At 40.2% G+C, this 19,056-nt stretch overlaps 1 protein-coding gene across 6 annotated transcripts in view; it reads left to right on the top strand.

The window, feature by feature from the left end:
* The window catches only part of TRIM37 (tripartite motif containing 37), a 151,462-nt gene that overhangs the window by 116,672 nt on the left and 15,734 nt on the right, over positions 1-19,056 (top strand). For all 6 annotated transcript variants that reach the window (XM_024980481.2, XM_005219934.4, XM_024980480.1 and 3 more), the window contains 3 exon segments: positions 6,311-6,439; positions 6,952-7,141; positions 9,261-9,379. In XM_024980481.2, coding sequence (XP_024836249.1) covers positions 6,311-6,439; positions 6,952-7,141; positions 9,261-9,379 — 438 coding nt within the window.

Raw genomic sequence — 19,056 nt, 5'->3', positions numbered from 1 at the left:
ATTCCGTTTTTCAGAGGAGCCTGGTGGGTTACAGTCCATGGGGTAACAGAGTCGGATACAACTGAGCGACTAACAGTAATTTTCTGTTGCTGCTGCTGCTGCGTCGCTTCAGTCGTGTCCGACTCTGTGCAACCCCATAGACGACAGCCCACCAGGCTCCCCCGTCCCTGGGATTCTCCAGGCAAGAACACTGGAGTGGGTTGCCATTTCCTTCTCCAATGCATGAAAGTCAAAAGTGAAAGTGAAGTCTCTCAGTCGTGTCTGACTCCTAGTGACCCCATGGACTGCAGCCTACCAGGCTCCTCCATCCATGGGATTTTCCAGGCAAGAGTACTGGAGTTGGGTGCCATTGCCTTCTCTACACACATATATTTCTTCAGAGTTTTAGTTTTCCTCGTATAAGTTCTGTATATGTCTTGTTAATATTAGTTTCTAGATACATTGTAATTTAGGTTGCTATTGTGATAGGATCTCTTTTTCCTTCCATAATATTTTCTAACTGTTGGTTATTGGTTATAGGAAGACTGTTGGTTTTTATATGTTTATTTTGTGTTTAGCCCACTTAGTGAGTTTTTTAAAGTCTAAGTTTTTTAGTCAGTTATATTGAATTTCCTAAGTATATAGTCATATCATCAGCAAAAGTCATAGCTTATCCACTCCTTTCCTGCTTATTTACTTTTCATATTGTATTGTCTAGGCTGGGATCTTGGAATGATGTTAACTAATAGCAGTTACAGAATTTTTGTAATGTTTTAAACTCTATTTAAGAATTCCTTAGTTTTTATCTCATTAAGTTCAAATTTTGCTATATGTTTCAAAAGGTAGTTTTTATAGAGTTGAAAAAGATACCCTTTTCCTAACCGCAGTAATGGTTAACATTTACGAAGTGTTTATTATTTAACGGATACTATTCTAAGTAGTCTAAGTCACATGTATTAACTCATTTAATCCCAACAATAACTCTGTGAGGCAAGTTAATTTTATCCCCACTTTACAGAAAAAGAAACTGAGGCACAGGGCATTAAAGGTTCCTGGAGTTTCACAGTGGTAAGTGCAGAGCCAAGAATTTGAACCTTAGAACCTGTGACTTCCACCATTTCACCCAGTACTTCTTTTCCTATTGTGAATGATAAATGTGTGCCATAGCAGTAAACCAAAGGCTGTTACAGCCTTCAAGCCACTACACCTTCCTGAGGGAACTCAGAATGGGAGAGTCTTAAAGGAACTGTGAATGAGAAAGAACAGGATACTGACCCTAGCTTGCTGAGTGAAGTGAAAGTGAAAGTTGCTCAGCTGTGTCCGACTCTTTGCAACCCCATGGACTATACAGTCCATGGAATTCTTCAGGCCAGAATACTGGAGTGGGTAGCCTATCCCTTCTCCAGTGGATCTTCCTGACCCAGGAATCGAACCAGGGTCTCCTGCATTGCAGGTGGATTCTTTACCAACTGAGCTATCAGGAAGCCCTTAGATTGGTGAAGTGCATATTAAAGGAATGATTTCAGTGAGCTCAGACTCTTGCATCTTCCCATATGTAGAAAAGTGCTGAATTCATTAACTTGGGATATCTTGTGTTTTTTTAATTAACTGTTATCTTTTGATGTTCCAGTTACCTGATGTTTGTTGCAAAAACCCTTACATTTTTCCTCCCTTGACTTCAGAGTAGTCCCTCAGAAGTCCTCAGAAACTCCGCCAAATAAAACATAATTCTCAACTTTTAGGTTGTACTTTTTTTTTCTGTCAACACTACTTACTAAGAGTTTTTCTAAGTCAAGAAGTTGTATAGAATGATATCAAATGCTTGTTGTCATCTGTCAAAATAATCATATTTTGCCCTTTTACTTTGTGAACACAGAGAATGATGTCATTTAATACTGACCATTCCTGGAATTCTAGAATGAGTCTGTCTACTTGGTTGTGGTTTGTAATCTTTTAGTACACGGTTGACTCTGAGCAGCATGGGTTTGCACTGTATGGTCCTCCTATCCACAGATTACTTTCAGTAAATCCACAGTTGGTTGAGTCTTTGGATGCTGAATTACTGATAAGGAGGACTGACTATGAAGTTATGCCCTCCTTCTTGCACATGTGGGATCTTAGTTCTTCAACCAGGGATCAAACCTGTGCTCCCTGCAGTGGAAATGTGGAATCTTAACCACTGGGCCACCAGGAAGTCCCAGCTAATTCTTAGGATTCTTGAATATGTAGTAAATCAGTAAAATAGAGCTATACTTTCATTATTCTTTCATTAACATATTTTAGTTGTGATTTTATGCCAATCTCGTAGAATAAATTCAGAAGCCTTTGTTCTTTTCTATGCTGAGAAATTATTTTAACATGACATCTGTTTGTTAAAAGTGTAATGAAATTCATCTATAAAACTATTGAGTAATTCTTCGGGGAATAAAACTTTTAACAGCCTTTTTCATTTCTGTGTGTTTACTGGTGTCCTCATATTTCTTTTGCTTCTTATATCAATTTTCATAATTAATTTTCCTAGCAAATTCATTTTATTAGATAAATGTATTGGCATAAAGTCATTTACTCTGTTCCTTTAAATTTTAAAAACTCCCTCTGCATATGGGATGTTAACTTTTTGTTATATCATTGCTTATTTGTGTTTTCTTATTTTTTTCCCTTGACTTGCTTAGAAGCTTGTCCATTTTATTCATCTCTTTAGAGACCTAATTCTTAGATTTATTTCATCTTACTGTTGTTGCTCAGTCAGTCAGTCGTGTCTGAGTCTTTGTGACCCCATGGACTGTAGAATGCCAGGCTTCCCTGTCCTTCACCATCTCCCGGAGCTTGCTCAAACTCATATCCATCGAGTTGGTGATGCCATCTAACCATCTCGTCCTCTCTCATCCCCTTCTTCTCCTGCCTTCAATCTTTCCCAGCATCAGGGCCTTTTCCAGTGAGTCAGTTCTTCGCATCAGGTGGCCAAAGTATTGGAGCTTCAGCTTTGGCATCAGTCCTTCCAATGAATATCAGAATTGATTTCCTTTAGGATTGACTGATTGGATCTCCTTGCAGTCCGAGGGACTCTCAAGAGTCTTCTCCAACACCACAGATCAAAAGCATCAATTTTTTGGCACTCAGCCTTCTTTATGATCCAACTCTCAGGTCCAGACATGACTTCTGGAAAAACCCCATTACTGTGACTAGACGGACCTTAGTCGGAAAAGTAATGTTTCTGCTTTTTAATATGCTCTCTAGGTTGGTCATAACTTTGTTCCAAGGAGCAAATGTCTTTTAATTTCATGGCTGCAGTCACCATCTGCAGTGATTTTGGAGCCCAGGAAAATAAAGTCTGTCACTGTTTCCGTTGTTTCCCCACCTACTTGCCAGGAAGTGATGAGATCAGATGCCATGATCTTAGTGATTTGAATGTTGAGTTTTAAGCCAACTTTTTCACTCTCCTCTTTGACTTTCAGCAAGAGGCTCTTTAGTTCCTCTTCGCTTTCTGCCATAAGAGTGGTGTCTGTCTTTTTATTATGTTAATTCCTGCCTTCACTTCTGTTAATGCATCTCTTCATTTTCTTTCCTTAACCAGTAGTACATGTTTACTTTGCAGTGAAGAAATTGGTCATAATTTTTTCTCACAGCATGTTTTTTTTTCCCCCCAAAATGTACAGTTCATCAGTTTTTTATTACAGGGTTTTGTGACATTCACCATTATCCAAGTCTAGGACATTTTTATCATTCCTCTTATTATTGAACTTAGGTTTGGCTGCTCACTGCTTAAAAGCCAATAATTTGAGAAGCAAATGTCAGTAGAAAGAAAAGATGGCTTTAATCAGGAAAGCCAGCAGTTTGAGGAATTGGTAGACTTGTGTCCAAAGCCCAAGCCCAAGGCATGTGCTCAGCTGTGACAGTTTTTTTAAAGGGAAAAATGTGGGTGTTGGGAGGAGAATCTCAGTGAATTGAGGCAAGAGGTTGGGTTCTGCATCGTTCTGACAGCATGCAGATTGGGTGCCTCTCCCTTCAGATTTATCAGTTATCTTGCCCAAGTGATCAAGGATTGCTTGGGGGCGCCATTGGAAGTAGCTTGCTTTAGTTGCTCAGTTGACTCTTTGCTACCCCATGGACTATAGCCCGCCAGGCTCCTCTGTCCATGAGGATTCTCCAGGTAGGAATACTGCCCTTGCCCTCCTCCAGGGATTGGAAGTAGAGAGCTAGTCAGTTTTTTCAACTGCTTAATTCTTCATTCTTCTTTTTATCTAAGAAAAGAATCAGCAAGGCAAGGTGTGCATTCAGGAGAGGAAGAGTCAGAAGTTGGATTAAATTGCCTCATGATCTCATTCCTATAATTAGGTTCTTTGAAGGTTAGAGGACAATAGATGGGCAGACAGGAAAGGGGCAAAGAGCTGCATTTACTCTCCCCGTAAACTCCATACTCAGGAACCCTTACTTCCCATCTTCCCCTTCCCCTTATATCCTGGTAATTGCTTATCTATTTTGTCTGTATGGATTTGCTTCTTCTGGACTTTTCATATAAATGGAGTCACACAACATCAAGTCTTTTGTATCTGACTTCTCTGACTTAGCATAATATTTTCAAGGGCCATCCATGTTGTAACATGTCTTTTTTCATTTTGTTTTAAGGCTGAATGATACCTCATTGTTTGTGGGTACCACTTTTTGTTTGATCTACTCTTCAGTTGATGAGGACTTTGATTTTTTATTTCTATTTTTTTGGCTGTAATAAATTATGATGCTGTGACTATTCATGTATGTTTTTTTGTGTGAATCTATGTTTTTATTCACCTTAAGTATATGCTTAGGAATGGAATTGCTGGATTATATGAGAACTAAGTTTAATTTTTTGAGGCATGGCCTTACTGTTTTGTGGGCTTTTCTGATGACTCAGTGGTAAAGAATCCTCCTGCAACACAGGAGACTCGGGTTTGATCCCTGGGTTGGGAAGATCGCCTGGAGGAAGAAATGGCAACCCACTCCAGTATTCTTGCCTGGGAAATCCCATGGACAAAGGACCCTGGTGGGCTATAGGATCGCAAGTAGTCAGATATGACTGAGCACGGCACAGCAGGAGCATACAGTTTTCACAGCAGCTGCACCATTTTACATTCTTCCGCCGCGTATAAAGATTCCAGTCTCACCGTATTCTTAGCAGCGCTTGTTTTTGTCCATCTTTTTTCCCTTTGTCCAGCTGGATTATCTTGGTTTCCTTGTCAGAAATTAATTATATTAATTTTTGACCATAAATATAAGGTTTTTTTTCTGAACTCTGAATTCTGTTCCATTGATGTTTTTTTTTTTTCCTTTACCACAGTATTGAATACTGTAGTTTTACAGCAGAGTTGTGAAATCCTACAAGTGAGTCCTCAATTCAAGATTGCTTTGAAGTATTCTGAATCTTTTTCATTTTTCTATGAATTTTAGGATCAGCTTGTCAATATTCACAACATCAACAATGAAAAGACAGCTGAAATTTTTATAGGGATTGTGTTGAATCTGTGTTGTAGACCAAGTTTGGGAATAATGCTGTGTTAGCAGTATTGAGTCTTGCAGTTAATGAACACAGTATTTTCCCTCTTTTCTTTATTTCAACAATGTGTGATAGTTTTCCGTGTTCGGGTCTTACATTTCTTTGTTAAAATTTTCCCTAAGTATTTTATTCTATTTGATGCTGTTAATGGAATTGTTTTCTTAATTTTGTTCTCAGATTATTTACTGCTGTGTAAAAAGTCAGTTGGTTATTGATCTTATATCCTGCTACCTTATTGAACCTGTTCATTACCTTTTAATGCATCTCTCCTGCTTTCTTATTTCTTTTTATTATTTTTCCATCTTCTTGAGTCTATGCATGTTTGGTCCTTTCGTTTCAGGTTTGGTTTTTTTTTTTTTTAATTTTATACATTTTCCTCTAATTACTATTTTAGCCACAGACATCTTAGTGTATTATAATTGTGGTTTATTTCTAATTCAGCATTGATTTATTTTTAACCCAATAATGTTTTATAGTTTCCAAGTGTTTTGGTGGTTATTGTTTTGTTCTTGGTACTTGGTTTAATTGAATTGAGATTGGAGTTTGTGTCTGGTATGATTTTTCTTTTGGAGTTCACTGATAATTTTCTACTTTTGTAAGAACACAAGCAATGAAATAGGAATGTTTTTGGCATAAAACCCCAAATAAACCAATTGGGACCAGAGTGTTCTGTTTATTTTTGGACACAGTAGATGGGAATTCCTTCCATATATGGTAAGATAAAACCTTTCTCTGGTTGCCTAGGTAGTAAGTTTTGTGCCATTTTATCATAATCAGAAATGTTTTAAAATGTCTTTGCAGCCACAAATAAGAAGAGTCATTCACCCAAGCCCGCTCGGTCCAGTGTAGCAGGTAGTCTGTCTCTTCGAAGAGCAATAGACTCTGGGGAAAATAGCCGTTCAAAGGGGGACTGTCAGACTCTAGCTGAAGGTGAGTTTGGAGAGTTCAAAATGTAATTTTGGTAGATAGATGTCTGTTGAAACTGACCTTATGGTATAGCTGCTTTAAAGGCACCAAATGCTGGAACTCAGGTTGAAAACCCCTTGATCGCGTGACAGAACAGACCATCAGTAAGAAAGTGCGACCGTCAGGCTTCATGTTCTGGACTCCTGAGATTTAAATACCTGGCATCAAAAAGTTGTTTTTGAGTTCTCCTGCAGTTTAAAAATGTACATATAATGAGATCTCCTGAGTGGAAACTGCAGTGTGGGACACCAGGGTTTGATCCCTGGGTTGGGAAGATCCCCTGGAGAAAGAAATGGCAATCCACTCCAGTACTCTTGCCTGGAGAATCCCATGGACAGAGGATCCTGGTGGGCTACAGTCAGTGGGGTCGCAAATTGTCAGACACAACTTAGCGACTAACATAACCATAAGTGGAAACCAGAGAGAGAACCTTTTTTGTTTGCCTTCCTTCTGAATATACCCTTCCTTTTTTGTAGTCTCCCCGGGAAGCTCTCAGTCTGGGAGCAGGCACAGTTCTCCCCGAGCCTTGACCCATGTCAGTATCAGTGACATTCTGCCGAAATCTGAAGATCGGCAGTGTCAAGCTTTGGATTCAGATGCTGTCGTGGTTGCAGTTTTCAATGGCGTACCTGTTGTTGAAAAAAGAAGAAAAATGGTCACCTTGGGGTAAATGAAGTTCTTTTGTTTATATAATAGAATAATAGCTAGTAGCTTTGGTTGGCACTTATCTACAATGTAATAAACAAAATAAATTTCTACTTTGTTAATTTTTTAGCAGATTATTTGTTTATTGTATTAAAAAGGAACTTTTAAAGTATCAGAGACCTTCCTTTTTTCTTTAACTGAATGAGATAGTAGCAGAAGTTCAGTTTGGGTAAGTTAGAGCTCATTTTCACTGAAGTTAGGATAATAATGTATCCTTGTGTGATCCTTGTGTGGGGTTTTGAGTCAGCTTTTTTCCCCATCTGTCCCAGGCTTTTCAAACTCCTTTGTGCTGGACTTTATTGTGGCCCATAGGTCTTTATAGGAATTTTGTGTGGAACAGAGACCTTCTGGCAATTTAATTTTACCACTGCTTTTCTGCTTTCATCTCATCCTTTTTTCCTTTTATGAAAGTACCCTCAAAATACATAGTTGGAATTTCCTGAAAAGGTTTATATACATGGTCATTAGTACCTTTATTTCTCTCCCAGGAAACATGAACTCAAATCCCAGTCACATCAGTTAAACTTCCATCAGCCTAAGAGAGTGAATGTGGGGTGTATTGTCTGTGAATATGCAGATGAGCCTTTAATATCCATCTGCTCATCTATTTTATGGCTGTTAAATATCATTTCTAATTTTAAACAATGGAATAGTTTTACCTTGGAGACTTTGAAAAGAACTTTGAATTAAATTTAGAGAAAGATTAATATCCCTTAAATTTACTTTATTTCATCGAGTTTTTAGATCTGAATAATTACCAAATCTAAAAGGACAACTGGTGGCTTTGCTTTCTGCTTTGGCTCAGGTTTAAGCAGGGAAATGTGACAATCACTGGAGATTGTCTTGTCCTTCCCATTTCCTAGTCTGGTTTTACACAGGTTCCTTTTAAGATGAAAGCTGTAACTAGCTTTTATATTTTGTTACAGAGGTTTATATCTGCCTTTAGTCATAAAGATTAAATGTGTACGAATGTATAGTTTTTGTAGACTGTAAAATCCTTTATAATCGTGTAAAGCTCATAGCCGTAACCCCCCTCATTTTATGGTTAATTATACTGCCAGCCTGGCTCATGTGATGTTTTCTAGCTTGTGTCTTTTTTTCCTTGCCTGATTTAAGGTAGCATAAGCAAAAATTTTAAATACTAATAATAAATGGTTCAAAATGGAAGTTAAAAAAAGAATATTAAGTTTCCCCATCTTTCTCCCATCTGCTTTGTTTTCCAGCCCCCTGCCCACACACATTCCTGCTGTTCTTAATTTTTTATATATGCTGTGTCTTCTCAGTTTTCATGCATATTTAAATAACTATGGCCGTATAGTTTTTTTTCCTAATAAAACTGGTACACCTTATTTTCTCATTCAGTATACCTTAAAAGTCTTTCCATATTGGTGAGAACATGTTACTATTAGTATTTTATTTATTTTTAAATGAAGGATAATTGCTTTATAGTATTGTGTTGGTTTCTACCAAGCATCAACATAAATCAGCCATAGGTTTACCCATGCCCCCTCCCACTACACCATCCCTCCCACCTCTCTCCCCATCCCATCCACCTAGGTTGTTACTGAGCCTGTTTGAGTTCCCCGAGTCATACAGATTCCCCTTGGCTGTCTCTTGTATGTGGTTATGTTTGTTTCCATGTTACTTCCTCCATCATCCCACCCTTTCCCTCCTCCCCTGCCAGCCATGTCCATAAGTCTGTTCTCTATGTCTGTGTTGGTAAGGACATATTATTAAGGACTTCCATTTCTATTTATTTTTAGGAATTCTTGAGATAATTGTAGATTCACATGCAATTACAAGAAAGGATAGAGAGAGCCTGTGTACCTTACATTGTTTCCCCTAATGATAACATTTTGCAAAATGCTGATATATTGTCTCAGCCAGGATATTGACATTGATGCAAGCTACCACTTTATAACCTTTCATTGTAAGTGAATCTTTTAAAAGTAAAATTTGAAATTTAGTATTAAACCCCGATGCTCCATACCCTATTAGTTTGCTCAGAAGGAAGGAAATCTAGATTATCATATCACTGACAGGTTATACCAAAATATAAGGTCATTTCTCCCTCTTTGAGGACTAATGCTACAGGAAGTCGTCTGGAAGGAATGCAAATGACTGATTCGGAAAATAACTCGGAAACTGGGGAGCTACAGCCTGTTCTACCTGAAGGAGCTTCTGCTGCCCCAGAGGACGGTAAGGCATGAAAAAGTCATAACTGGCGGGAAGCGGAATACTCGTCTCTTTGGTGCTGGTGCGGAGTGGTTGGTTTAATGAAACAGTTACTGAGGTGTTACCTACTATTTGACATGCTTCATCTGAAAATAGCATTCATTGTGCCACTGAGTTTGATTCACTAGGGCATTAATTACAGGGGAAGGCAAAGTAGTTGACTACATAAAAGGATATATCTTACTAGAAGGGGCAGTTTCGAGGGGAATATCTGCAGATACTTTGTTTGCTCATTCATGAAATGTGTTATGCTACCTACATGAGGAGGCATTGAAGTTTTTCTAGATATGAAAGATGACATTGGATATATTCTGTGTCTTATGGGAAAAACATGCTTTGTCTTTTTAAGTCAGTCTTGGTAAATGTTTGTAGGTTGCTTTGCTCTTTTAGAAGAATTGCAAACTTTAAGCACCTGAAAAATGCTTTATTGACTTCTGCTCTGCCAGTTCATTCTCAGTTACATTTCTAATATTTGTCTACAACTTCTTCCAGATTCATTATTCTTTATCTTAAAGCATAGAAGACTTTGTAATTTTGAGTTAACAGATGGTGCTTGCAACAAGGCTGTGTGCGTTGCCCTTGCTTGTCCTTTATATGTGAGCAGAAAAGCATGTCAACTTTATTAATGATATTTGACATTGGAATTTTTTTCATTTCTCTGTGAAACTGCCATGTACAACCTCTGCATTCATTTGAATTTCAATGATTGATGAATTGTAGCTCAAAGCATGTGATGAAAGGTGCCGGCATCTACCTCTGACTGCCCTGTGAGAGGGAGTGTGGGTGTTAGCATTTTCAAGTTTTTCAGCTTTAAAGAACACTAATCATTTTGTCTTCTATCTTGGTGCTCCTGTGGTAGGCAGCATTATTTCAGTAGAAGAGATTAAATAGAAAGGATTTTTAGAGTGAAGTGTTGATTTGAAAACAATAGGAAAAATATATTATGTTGATCTTTATAGAAAGGACCTATAGTGATTTGCCAGTAGGGATTAGCTAGTTTCCATGTGTTTATACATACTGGTTATAAATTGTGATGACTTAAATTGTTAACAGAATATGCTTTAATTATAGGCTTCTGTTTATGCAGCATTTGTGAAATGCTTCTAATTTGTCTGGCATTGTTTTGATGCTGGTGATAAAGTAATTCCTGAACCTACTGCTGAGTTCACGGTTTCTCTGCCTTGATGCCATTGACATTTTGAGATAGGTGATTCTTTGTATTCGGGGCCTGCCATTTGCCTGTAGTCTCTTTAGCAGTTTTCTTGGCTTTTAACCACTAGGTGCCAGTAGTACCTCCCCTAAATTCCAGCAGCCAAACAAGGTCTCCAGACATTGCCACTGTCCCCTGGGAGGCAGAATCTTCCCCAGTTGAGAACCACTGATTGAGGTGAAAACTTGAACCAGGGGTGACAGTTTTAAGAATCACTTGCCAGAGTGGGTTATACTTATACATGGGAGTGGGTTATAGTTACACATCCCGCATCTCAGGGGTGCTGGGTATGTGGTGGTGGAGGGGAGCAGAGAGAGTAGTTGAAAACCCCCGGTCAGGTGTTGAGAGACTAGTTAACGGCCAATTATAGTATGGAACGATCAGTGCCACAATAGCATATATAGGGACTCAGCTAATACGTGGGCTTCCCTCGTGGCTCAGTGGTAAGAAATCCACCTGCAAGTGCGGGAGATGCGGGTTCAGTTGCTGGATTGGGAAGATCCCCTGGAGAAGGAAATAGCAACCCACTCCAGTATTCTTGCCTGGAAAATCCCATGGAAATAGGAGCCTTGGGGGCTGCAGTCTATGAAGTCGAAAGAGTCAGACACGACTTAGCAACTAAACAACAACTAACAGGTATGTAATAATAAAAACAATAGATAGTATTTCCAAGCCCTCATGGGGATGTCAGTGCAAACCTACATGGTGGTTACTTTTATTATCTTGATCTTACAGGTGACTAGGCTGAGGCCTAACGATGTAACTTACCTTACTTAGTCACAGAGCCAGTGCTCTTAACTGTCACCTCTCTACTAGTCTTTGGAAAGATCATCCTTAGGGATGAGTATGAATTAGTATGAGTTAGGTGAAGACTGGTGAAAGATGAAACCAGACCAGAGTGGAGGCAGAGGTCAGATCATGAAGAGTTACACTGTGTGTCTAGCTAGAATCTGGACTTTGTCTTTTGAATGGGATCTAAGCAAGAAGTGAGATAATAAAATTATGTTTTAAAATTCCTACTCTGGTTGTGCTGGAGACTGGGAATGGGGTGTGGAATTTGGGACAGAAAGACTGGTAAGAAGCCTGTTAAGTGAAACTCAGTGAGAGATGACTTGCACTTTTAAATTTCAGCCTTCATCTCATAATTTCACATTTCTCAATTTTTCTATATAAATAGCTAGCCAGCCCCAAAAAACCCCATAAGTTTTGACATTAGCTTCATTTCATTTCTTTTTTTAAAGGTGATTGTTAACAGCCTATCCTAAACTGGAGCAAGTCATTTGCTTGGCCACATTTAGAATCGCCTATGCACTTTCATCCTGGTGGCTCAGAAGTAGAGAATCCACCTGCAGTGCAGGAGGTACAGGATTCGGGTTTGATCCCTGGGGTGGGAAGATTCCCTCAGAGAAGGAAATGGCAACCCACTCCAGTATTCTTGCCTGGAAAAAATTCCACGGACAGAGGAGCCTGTCGGTTACAGTCCGTCGTCAAAAAAGAGTCAGACACACCTGAGCGACTGGGAACACATGCACTTTCAGGTCCCTGAAGCTGAGATTCAGTGCTGTCAGTGCCACTCAGGAACTCACTCTTCTTATGTAAGGAGGGTTGCGGTGATGCAGAGCACCTAGAACTCAATAAGAAAAGTTGCTGTAAACATGCAAATCAGTAGTGCCAAGAAAAGCTACCATTGCAGGTTGCTGGTGAACAGTTCATTTACCACTGGAGTCCCAGGCTAGGCGGTGAGGAGACTGGAGGAGGGGATTAGGCAGACTGAAGGAGCTCTGTGCCTTTTGGATTTTGCTTTATGAGAGAAGAATGGGGCCTTCCTTACTGCGGTGGGTATTATTCTGTCAGCAGCAGGAGCCAGTTTTCAAGAAACCTTTATTTTTCACACCAGTAAGCCTTGGTGAAAAGTTGAGTGAGGTAGTCTTGTGTCTGTGCTTAGGAAAAACAGGGCTCTTTGTTCTTGAGCAGAATGCCTAGAAGAACATTCTCTGTGCCGCGTCACTGTAAATTGGTGTCTCTCTCCTCCTCTTTCTCCTCCCTACTGCCAAGCTGTTTGAAGAAACTTTAAATAAGGCATTCTTTTTGTTACTAGCTGGGAATTTGGGACAGCTAAAGCAGTCTTTTAAATGTTACTGAGGGTCAATAAAACGTGACATTTCTTAGACATGACAGTCATCAACAGGCCTTTTCCTTTCTAACTGGGATCATATGGGACAACCTTGTATAATCTCCTGGTTAATGCCCACGTTCCAAGTCTTGTCCCTCCCAGTTGATACCCTACAGAAGTCTATAGGTAGACCAGTTTCTTCTCATGTAAGTTGCAAAACCCCAGTGTAACTTGCTTCCTACGGTATAAGCAGTAGGAAGATTTACTGTCTTGTATTAACAGGAAGTCTCACCTAACTCTGGTCGGACAGTATCAAGGCTGGAAAATTTAGCTGTTTAATGTCATCAGAGCTTCCCTGGTGGCTTAGATGGTAAAGAATCTGCCTGCAATGTGGGAGACCTCGGTTTGATCCATGGGTCGGGAAGATCTCCTAGAGAAGGGAATGGCAACTCACTCCAGTATTCTTGCCTGGGAAATCCCATGGACAGGGGAACCTGATGAGCTATAGCCCATGGGGTCACAAAGAGTCTTTTACTCACTTTCAGTGAGAGTCTGTGTCATCAAGAACCTGTTTTCTCCAACCACCTCCATTCCCCTTTCTTTTGCTCTGCAATTCTAAGCAAGTTAACTTTGCTCCCCTCAGGATGGCAAGGTGGTTGCTGCAGTTCCAAACTTCATACGGAATCAGAATAATGTTCTGGGTTTAGTGGAACATTATATCATTTTATATGTCTCTATTTATCAATAAGGAGAACCTTTCTTAGAGTTCATCTGATTAGTCACTAGCCAAAGGAAAGGAAACTTGACCAAATCTAAACATTTGTGATTCCCCTCCCTGATCCACTCTACCTGGACACACGAAGCTTTGACTAGATGGACCTTTGTCAGTAAAGTAATTTGTCTCTGCTTTTTAATATGCTGTCTACATTGGTCATAGCTTTTCTTCAAAGGAACAAGTGTCTTTTAATTTCATGGCTGCAGTCACCATCTGCAGTGATTTTGGAGCCCCCCAAAATAAAGTCTGTCACTGTTTCCACTGATTCCCCATCTATTTGCCATGAAGTGATGGGACCGGATGCCATGATCTTAGTTTTCTGAATGTTGAGTTTTAAGCCAATTTTTTTGCTCTCCTCTTTCATTTCATCAAGAGGCTCTTTAGTTCTTCTTCACTTTCTGCCATAAGGGTGGTGTCACCTGCATATCTGAGGTTATTGATATTTCTCCCAGCAGTTTTGATTCCAGCTTGTGCTTCATCCAGCCCAGCGTTTCTCATGATTTACTCTGCATATAAATTAAATTAGCAGGGTGACAATATACAGCCTTGATGTACTCCTTTTCCTAATTGGAACCAGTCTGTTGTTCCATGTCTGGTTTTAACTGTTGCTTCCTGACCTGCATACAGGTTTCTCAGGAGACAGGTAACGTGATCTGGTATTCCCATTTCTTTAAGAATTTTCCAGTTTGTTGTGATCCACACATTTAATGGTATCTTAAAATGATTATCATTGACAGCCAGTTGTGTGAAAACTTGTTGACACCTTCTGGTAGGAGTAAGAAAAGTCCTGTATTCAAATTTCTTAGAGTTGGTGAAATCTCACTAGTTTGCTTTACCCTTTAATGCAGTTGATACACACTGTAACATATGGGGCAAAGCATGTAGCAGTAGGTGGTGATCTGCTGCTTGACAATAGCTGCTTTCATTTATTTGACCTTATGTTGCGTGTACTTGCTCTCACTGCCATCAGGCAGTGGTTGTACAGGACCCAGGACCTGTGACCTAGAGGTCAAGAGACCAGTTTGGTTTTCTCATTTACAGAACTAGGGAACTTCCAATCTTAGGACTTGATAAAAGACCAAAAAGTATTTTCATGCAGGAATTCCTTTCCAACATTTCTTGGGAAATGCATGTTTTTCTGAATCCTGAGAAAAATGAGTCAAGAAATAAAAAAACTGAAAAAGTTATTCTTATTCTCCTGTTAGAGTTAATCTTTAACAGTCAACACAGCATCATGGGGACTTTTCTGGGGTCCAGTGGTTAAGATTCCATGCTTCCATTGCAGGGGGCGTGGGTTCAGTCCCTCGGCAGGAAACTAAGATCCCACACGCTGTGCGGGATTGAGATTAAACTAGAAAACAGCAGCAGCAGCACAGAAACATACGACTGTTCTGGAAGAATCCTCTTATGGCAAGTTGAACATATAAACTGGAAATGCTGATACCTAGAATCAAAGCTTAATGAGATCATAGGAGCACCTTGCAAAGAAGCAGTTGCAGTCAGGTCTGTCCTGGCTATAGCTGTTGCCATTTTGTGTGTTCATGGCCCTGCCTGCTGCTGTGTAAATATTAATGAGTCTGTCCTATCTTATCCTATACCACAGGGGTCCCCAACTTGTTACGAATAGGACTGCACAGCAGGAAGTGAGCAACAGGCAGACATACCCCCATCCCACATCCGTCCATCTGTGAAAAAGTAGTCCCTGCTGCCAAAAAGGTTGGGGCCTACTGCTGTACAGGGATCCTTTGTGTGTGCTCCAGGAAATAGGAAGTTTCGGAAGCAAAGTGTTCTCATATTGGCATTTTTGACATGTGATTCCACGTAGTGCTCTAAACCTTGCTGAGAGTTTAAGTGTGACGTTTTCAACTATTACCTAATAACGTTCACAGAATGTTCCAGTATTTGAATATTTAGTGTCGGCTACAGTTTTTGTAAATACTACAAACTAACCAAAAATTTCAAAAGATATGTAATAAAGAATTTGAAAACTATTTTAAGTATTTAAAGAATAGCTTAAGATTTTGGGAATTCCTGAGGATTCCAATTCCTCGTTTGTGAATCCTGGAGGTTAATATGTCTCGGAATTCAGAAACACTGGTACCAAGAGGTCAGATTTGTGCTTGGAGTTTCACTGTGCTGTGCTTAGTCGCCTAATTGTGTCCGACTCTTTGCGACCCCATGGACTGTAGCCTGCCAGGCTCCTCTGTCCATGGAGATTCTCCCAGGCGAGAATACTAGAGTGGGTTGCCATGCCCTCCTCCAGGGAATCTTCCCAACATAGGTATCAAACCCAGGTCTCCCTCATTGCAAGAGGATTCTTTACCCTCTGAGCCACCAGGAAGGCCCAAGAATACATTGTTGTCGTACTAGTCACTTAGTCATGGCCGACTCTTTGTGACCCTGTGGACTGTAGCCCGCCAGGCTCCTCTGTCCATGGGATTCTCCAGGGAAGAATACTGGAGCGGGTTGCCCTCCCTTCTCCAGGGGATCTTCCCAACCCAGGGATTGAACCTGGGTCTCCTGGACTGCAGGCACATTCTGACCCCTTGGAAGCCACTAGAATACACTTGCTTGTCGGTTTTAGAGTTTCGGCAACATTTCTGTGAAGGGCCACAAGGTGGAGGTAGTGCTTCACGCAAGGAGCTGGTTTGGGCTCTAAACAGTCTTGCTCTTGAGAATGTGGATTGGACCCCTGGGAAGGGAAGATTCCCCGGAGAAGGAAATGGCAACCCACTCCAGCATTCTTTCCTGGGAAATCCCATGGACAGAGGAGCCTCCTGGGCTGCAGGTCTTGGGATCTCAAAGAGTCAGTCACGACTGAGTGCACATGTACTTGGCTCTTTAAAGCAGGAAGGTTTTTTCCTTTGCTGAGAAAGGAGATTTTAGAAACATCCAGCCTGTATCTTCAAAATGTTTAAGGGAGAAGTAATACTATACAAACTCTTCTTAAAAACAGAAGAAGAGGAATTCACCGGTAAAGCCATATGGGGCTACAGTTTTCTTTGGTGATAATTTTTTTAAACTACCAAGTTTCATTTCTTTTAATGCTTAACATACCTATTCGGGTTATCTGTTTTTACCTGAATGAATTTTGGCAGTTTGTGTCTGTCAAAGGATTTGTCCATTTCATCAGTGTTCTTGACTCCATGAACATAAAATTTTTTATACTGTTCCCTTATTATCCTTTTAATGTCTGTAGATTCTGTAGTGATGTTCCCTTTTATCTCTGATATTGCTGATTTTGTTTGCTCTTTTTTACCTTAGTCTGCCTGAAAGCTTTTGAGTCTTATTGGTTTGTTTTTGCCATGCAGCATGTGGCACGATCTTAGTTCTCTGACCAGGGACAGAACCCACATCTCCTGTGGTTGAAGCATGGGGTCTTGACCACTGGACCACCAGGGAGGGAACTATTCCCTTTTTATCCTCCTGTTTGTTAACCTCTGTTTTATAATGCTCATTTCATTGTTCTTTAACACTGATTAATTTCCTCTTTCACTCATGCTATTAATTCATCTATTAATAGTTTAATTTTAACAACAATGTGTTAGTAATTCTTTGAAAATCTATCTTTTCCCACAGAGAAACACAGAATCACGTGGTCTCTTTCCTGTTATTCTATGAAAATGTGTGGCCCTGCCCTTGTGGCATCTGTGTGCCTGCTGACTCACTTTAGGCAGGCTGTCTGCCTTGTTTGTAAAGTTTGGTTGGAACATGTCTTTTTGAGACTTTTACCACCCTTTGTAGAAAATTTGAGTATTCATTTTTTTTTCCTCCTGTGATAGTAATTGTGACCTGGATTGTGGAAGTTTTCCTACCACAGAGGTCTTTTAAATGTTTCAGAAGTGTTCATGAGTGTTTTTTAGATCTGCTTCTGTTAGATAATTTCAACATGATTTCTGTTATCTCAGCACTGATATTTGTTGCTTATCTTTACCTGGTTTTTCACGTGCTGAAATAATTTTGGAATGATTTCTGGATATTTTCTTAAAAAATAATTTTATTTACTTTTTGGCTGTGCTGGATCTTCACTGCTGCATGGGCTTTGCTCCAGTTTGGTGAGCGGAGGCCACTCTGCTTGTGGTGCTCGGGCTTCTCACAGCGGCGGCTTCTCTTGTTGAGGAGCACGGCTCTCGGGCCCGCGGGCTGCAGTAGTTGAGGTTCCTGGGCTCTAGAGCTCAGGCTCAGTGGCTGTGGCACCCTGTGAGATCTGCCAGACCAGGGAGGGAACCCGTGTCTCCCGCCTTGGCAGGCGGATTCTCCACCCCGAGCCACCAGGGAAGCCCCCGAGACATTTTTCATATGATTTGTGTGAGACCCTGGGCCTCTTTTAAATCTGTCAGTTTGTTGCTACTTCAGGTTCTTATCTACACCAGTAGACGTGATTACAGAGTCCTCAAGTAGCTACTTCATGCGCGTTCTGTCAAGGTTCTGTAACTTCCTTCAGTGGAGAAGATGGGGTGGAATGTGTACATTGCTTCATCTTACCTAGAATCTTCCCTCCAGAGGATTTTACATTTGCTTTATTCAAAAACACTAGCTCCTGACCAATTTTTATGTTCCTTTCCTGAGATTTGAACTGAAACCGTAAATCCCAAACCTAAATTAGGCACACTGCCCTTTGTTTGAATTCTGAGGTGAACTGACCACAGAAACCAGACAAAATTCCCTGCTGTCTTCCTGTGACAGTAGACATATTTAATTACTCTTTCAGTGAGAGTTTTAGTTTTATGCTTGGAGTGCAGATTTAGCCTCAGTTTCATCTCCCTTTCTGTGGTGGATCCAGTGTTTTTTTGCCTATTCCGAACAGAGGATTTGATTCCCTGGTGACTCAGACGGTAAAGTGTCTGCCTGCAATGCAGGAGACCCGGGTTCAATCCCTGGGTCAGGAAGATCCCCTGGAGAGGGAAATAGCAACCCACTCTAGTGTTCTTGCCTGGAAGAAGTCTATTAGGAGAAGCCTAATAGACTACAGTCGCTGAAGTAGCAGAAAGTTGGTCACAACTGAGTGACTTCACTTTCAACAGAGGATTACAGATTTTCTGGGACTTCCTGGTGGTCCAGTGGTTAAGACTCTGTACTTACACCGCAGGGGGCGTGGGTTCCATCCCGCACACAGTAGAGCTGCGAAAACAAACACCTTTCACAGCAGGCTCTCTGGGGTGACATCATCTACCCCACTATTTTCCTTATCCTTTTTTCTGCTGTACCATGGATTTCCCTTTTTTCTTTTAAATATAGCTGTTCATTAAAACTTCAAGATTTTATTTTATCTAGCATTTATAAGGGTTTATAGCAGAAAGATTTTTCAGATTTTCTTGATCTCTGTCTTGTGGAACTAGAAAAATCCTATAGAACTTGTCTTTTAAAACCAACTCATGCACGAAAACAAAATCGGAGGCCCACATGGGATAGTAACTCACTTATTGCTAAGATTACTGGAATTTGGTGTGCACACGTGTAGATATAAGTGTAAATGTATGTTTGTGTTTATACGTGTTTATATTTGTGTATATTTTAGGCTAGAAACTACATTGAATCAGGAT

Source organism: Bos taurus, chromosome 19 (assembly GCF_002263795.3).
Source record: "Bos taurus isolate L1 Dominette 01449 registration number 42190680 breed Hereford chromosome 19, ARS-UCD2.0, whole genome shotgun sequence".
In the NCBI taxonomy this organism is placed as follows: Eukaryota; Metazoa; Chordata; class Mammalia; order Artiodactyla; family Bovidae; genus Bos; species Bos taurus.
The sequence above is the reverse complement of the archived record's forward strand: the minus strand, read 5'-3'. Positions and strand labels throughout refer to the sequence as shown.